The 4,710-nt window shown below is 41.9% G+C and overlaps 1 protein-coding gene across 1 annotated transcript in view; it reads right to left on the bottom strand.

The window, feature by feature from the left end:
* Positions 1 to 1,825: 1,825 nt before the first annotated feature.
* LOC102814382 (myosin regulatory light chain 12B-like) overlaps positions 1,826 to 4,710 on the bottom strand; it is a 3,905-nt gene continuing 1,020 nt past the window's right edge. The window contains exon 2 of the mRNA XM_006839513.1: positions 1,826 to 2,151. Within this exon, the coding sequence (XP_006839576.1) occupies positions 1,826 to 2,146 (321 nt within the window). The 5' untranslated portion in view covers positions 2,147 to 2,151. The remainder of the gene's footprint in view (positions 2,152 to 4,710) is intronic.

Raw genomic sequence — 4,710 nt, 5'->3', positions numbered from 1 at the left:
CAGGAATGCCTCCTCTTGGAAGTGGTATGGAGTGATGAAGATGACATCCTGAATCTGTGCAGCTTTTTCAGTATCTGCTTTCTTACTGGCACACCAGTGGCAGCCCATGCCTTTGTCTCTCCCCTCTGTATTTTCTACATGCATGTTATTATTGTGTACAATTCCTATAGCCACCCTTAGGCCCTTTTATAGCTACTGGGCTTTGCCAGACCTCCTCATGTCTGTCTGTCAAATTTTCCCTCCTAATATCTATTTTTTCCGTGGTAGCCCATATGGTCGGTCTCCTGCTAATGCAGATGTGGCCCTGTGGGTTAATGTGCTGGACTGCAAGGTTGGTTTGAAAGCAAAGTTGGCAGTCCAATCTCACCATTTGCTCCTCCAAAACACTACACAGGGTCACTATGTGTCGGAACCAACTCAATGGTACTTAATAACAACAACAACAAGTGCTGTTTTATGGAGTACTGATTGGCATTGTTCACACCGGACTGTGAACCACAAAGCCGGCAGTTCAACCTTACTAGCTACTCCTCAGAAATCTTAAGCAAGGCTGCTGAGTCTGATTCAATTGCACTTTAACAACAACAATACTATTTAGTTCTTTCCTACTTACCACCCTTTGAATATCAAGTTCACTGTGAGTCCTTCTAACTCCAATAACAAATCTGATACTTCATTATACACATAAGACTTTACCAACTGTCCCCAACTGTGACGTTAATTTAATTATTAATGCCCACGTACAATTCTGTGCTCACCAGTCTGCTGATGGGTCATAAAACACACACACTTTACCAGATTGTATTTCAAACATCTCTATAATAATTTTTCCAGATCTGCATGCCCTTTCAGAGCCTTCACACATTTGCACTGAAAAAAGGAGTCCACTTTCCCACCCCTGGAAGCTGGACAGGATTTTGAGACTACCTTGAAGAATAGAATGTGGCAGAGGTGACCTTGCATCATTTCTAAGACTGGATTCCAGAAGGAAACTCAGTTTGGGCTAGGCTTTTTTTCTTGGGAGGTACATCTTTGGAGTCCTGGGCCAACATCAAACATGCGTGGCTACCTGGAAGCAGCAAGGCAAGAAAGACTTTACAGAAAGACTCCATAGAGGTAAAGAAGCAATGAAAAGCCCAAGGAGACCCAGCTATGCCAGTTCCACCTGCTTGAGTCTTCCCAGCGCATATCTGGGAGTAATCGAGCTTCCTAAGGATTCAGTCCTAGCCCTCAAGCTGATCTAACTGCTCCTGGGCAGAACAGAAAGAAACCGACCTTGCTGAGCCTTTCCCTAGTAACAGATCCATGAGCAAAATGAATGGTTTTGTTTTCATCAGTGTATTTTGGGATATTTTACATAGTATTGAATAACCAGAACACACAGCTTACTCCTTCTTGTCATTACCCCACAGCAAATAACCATTACCATACTTTTAGTAACCCTGTCACAAGCAACCTTTAATATCCAAGTCATCCATTCACATAGAAGCCAATCAAGAACTTGTTCATCTATTCTAGCCACTCTACATGTCTTTAACACTTGTTATCATCGTCGTTGTTTCTAGTTGCCCTCAAGTTTGCTCTGAATCATGACACCCTTATGTATAACAGAAAAAAATGTTGCCCACTCCTACATCATCTTCCTGATTGTTGCCATGTTTGAGTCCGTTGTTGGGTTATTGTGTCAGCCCATCACATTGAGGGTTTTTCTTGTTTTTGTTGAACCTCTGCTCCACCCACCAGGATGTCCTTCACTAGAGATTGTCCTTTCCTGATGAAACGACCCAGTAAGCAGGTTGGAACTTCACCATCCTTATTTATGTATTTAAGCACTTCTGACGACATCTTCCAGATCTGTCCCATTCAGCTTCTCCCCAAACATCGTAAGGAACATGATGAAATTGATGGGACCTGGAGCCTCATTCATCATGTCATCCAGGTATGAATCAGTTGGATTCTTCCCAAGAGAAGCAAGCATATCATGAAGATCTTTCTTGTCAATGAAGCCATCTCTATTCTGATCAATCATGTTGAAGGCCTCTTTGAACTCCTGAATCTGTGACTGGTCAAACATGGCAGACACATTTGATGTTGCACCCTGAGGGTGCTTCTTGGTGGTCTTGGTCTTTGCCTTTTTGCTCGACATGGTGGCTATTTAATTAACCTCCAGACACCAGAACTGGGCTGCCCTGCATAAGGCAACAAGTCAGGTTCCACATTTTTAAAAAAGGAATCTGCCTAACTCTCCCCAGTATGATGGATGATTGGTTGGGTGAAGCCTTAAGCAGCACAGACTTGGCCCAGATATGGTGGTGGATGCAGAGAGACAACAGAGGAATCTCCATTGATAATGCTCCTGCCTGAGGAATCTGAGTGGCACGTTTCCACAGATGCCAAATCTAATTTACTTTGGAAAGTGTCATTCTGGTAACTCTGTGGAGGGTTGGATCTAGGAACAAGGGGATGAACAAGAATATCAGTTAGGTAATTACCACTAATAATACAGCTTACAGCTACTAATGACAGTCCTGGTGTAGGAGTTGGCAAGAAGAGCTCAGATTTTAGCTCTCTTTTGAACATGAGACCAACAGAATTTTCTGATGTAAATTTGGTGTATGGGATAGATGTTAGGGATAACTCAGGTGTTCAGCCTAAGCTGCTTAGACTCAGTAACAAAATGAGAAATCTAAGGTTCTTACATAGTTAAAAGAAAGGATAAGGAAGATGGGAAGGAAATGGGTATGGAATTCAGTCTTTGTTCATAAGCAGGTGAGATTCAAAAGGTGGGAGACAAAATACTCCCTAAAGAATAACACAGTTTTTAAGAAATGATATAGGAAAATTAAAGGTTAACATGGATGTGAATGAACAAGACCCAGGGGAGTAAGGAGATTGGCAATTAACTGATAGACCTTTATCATAGAGCACGCTGATGTTTTTCATTGTCTGGGTCAACATGGCAATGTTATATGGATGTGTGATATGGCACTTAATTGGCAGTTGAAATCAAACTTAACATTGAAGTCCTTCATGAAAATGAATCCTAAGCAACTCAGACATTTTCTATTAGAAAGGGTCCTTAGGGATTCTGACTCTGTTCCTCTCAGCACATGGGTGGGGGAATTGAGGCCAGGAAGGGGCAGATCAGAGTAAATTCACAAAGTTTCAAGAATCTTAGTGAGGCCGCTAGTCTGAAGGTTTATTTTATACTATCTCCTAACTTCTGAATTTAAGGCAGGCCTCCCAATCTTCATGTACTCCACTCATCAGAACACCACTGAGAGAGAAATCAGTCTTTTAGGACCTGAGTTCCTCTGGTTACACACACACACACACACACACACACACAGAGAAAGAGAGAGAGACAGAGAGAGAGACAGAGAGAGAGAGAGAGAGAGAGGTTTTTATCAGGATGAGCATAGCCTTAAAGGATTTTCAAGTTAACAGAGCAGAAACAGGCAAATGGTTTATATTGCAACCATATTCTCTCTTCCTATCAACCCCCGGTTCCAGTTCTGAATCACTGGGGCACCAGAGTCTGACTCTTTTAATTTCCACATTCAAATTCTACTATGCTCAGTGTCCTCTTTACATACCACCATCTCCAAAGGACCCTCCTGAATTTTAACAAGAGAAGAAAGTCTATATTTTTTCTATGAACCTGTAAGATTGTTCTGGTATTTTACTTTTTGTTGTTAAGTGCCATTGAGTCCATTCTGACTCTTAGAAATCCTGTATAGGGTTTCCAAAGAGCAGTTGGTGAGTCTGAACTGCTGACCTTGTAGTTTAAACAAACCTGTGGTCCAGTGCTTATGAAGTCAAGCTTGCAATGGAATTGGTTAATATCATTACCATGCCCTCTTCCAGGGTCTTCTTTGCTGCTTTGACAAACAGCTTCACAATCTTCATGATGTATATTAATATTTATTTATCAGTCGTGCTACATTTATGCTGGAGGTTGACTCTACTCCAGGTTGTAACTGTGAGATGGAGCTCTATCAACTGGTCTTCTCATTCTGGGACACATTTGATGGATTGGCACCAATCTAGGACCTTGTATCATCATGGAATAGGGCGAAGAAATGGCAGAAGAAACTGGCAATAACTTTAAAAGTTTAGGTCTATCCCTTCTATATACAGGGTAGATAGGTACAGGCAGTTTAGATACTGGCTACCTAAAATCAGGGAGCAATAAAGGCACAAAGTGACTAGCTTAAAAGATTTCAAGAAGGAGTTCAGTTTCAGAGTGTGCAGGGGAAGGTACAGTCCCCACTGAATAGTTTTCATATTGTCTAGATGGGTCTGGTGAAAAGAGATGGTGGCTAGGGTGGAGGTGCAGTGAAGTTTGCAGTCAGCAATACCACAGAATACCAGGAAAAGCAGATCCAGGGCAGAGTTCCAAAACTGAGAACCACATAGGTACAGATATTTAAAACATTTGAAGGCTTATAGCTAGTGGAACTTGAAGTGGAAGTAAGAAATCATGTACTTTTGAATCTGCTGGGCTCCAGGGACAACTTGGGTGAGACTAAATGGAAGAACAAGTTGGAGAGCAGGTACACCATGGAAAAATGCTGCGGGAACCTCGGCGCAAAGGTGGACAATACACTTTGTTGGTTTTGCTTTGTTCTGATTTTCTTTTCTTTTCTTTTTTTTCTTGGTATCTGTTCATTGGTACCCCCACTGTTTGTGCACCTCCATTCTGGTGAC

This window comes from Chrysochloris asiatica, unplaced genomic scaffold (genome assembly GCF_000296735.1).
Source record: "Chrysochloris asiatica unplaced genomic scaffold, ChrAsi1.0 scaffold00025, whole genome shotgun sequence".
In the NCBI taxonomy this organism is placed as follows: domain Eukaryota; kingdom Metazoa; phylum Chordata; class Mammalia; order Afrosoricida; family Chrysochloridae; genus Chrysochloris; species Chrysochloris asiatica.
The sequence above is the reverse complement of the archived record's forward strand: the minus strand, read 5'-3'. Positions and strand labels throughout refer to the sequence as shown.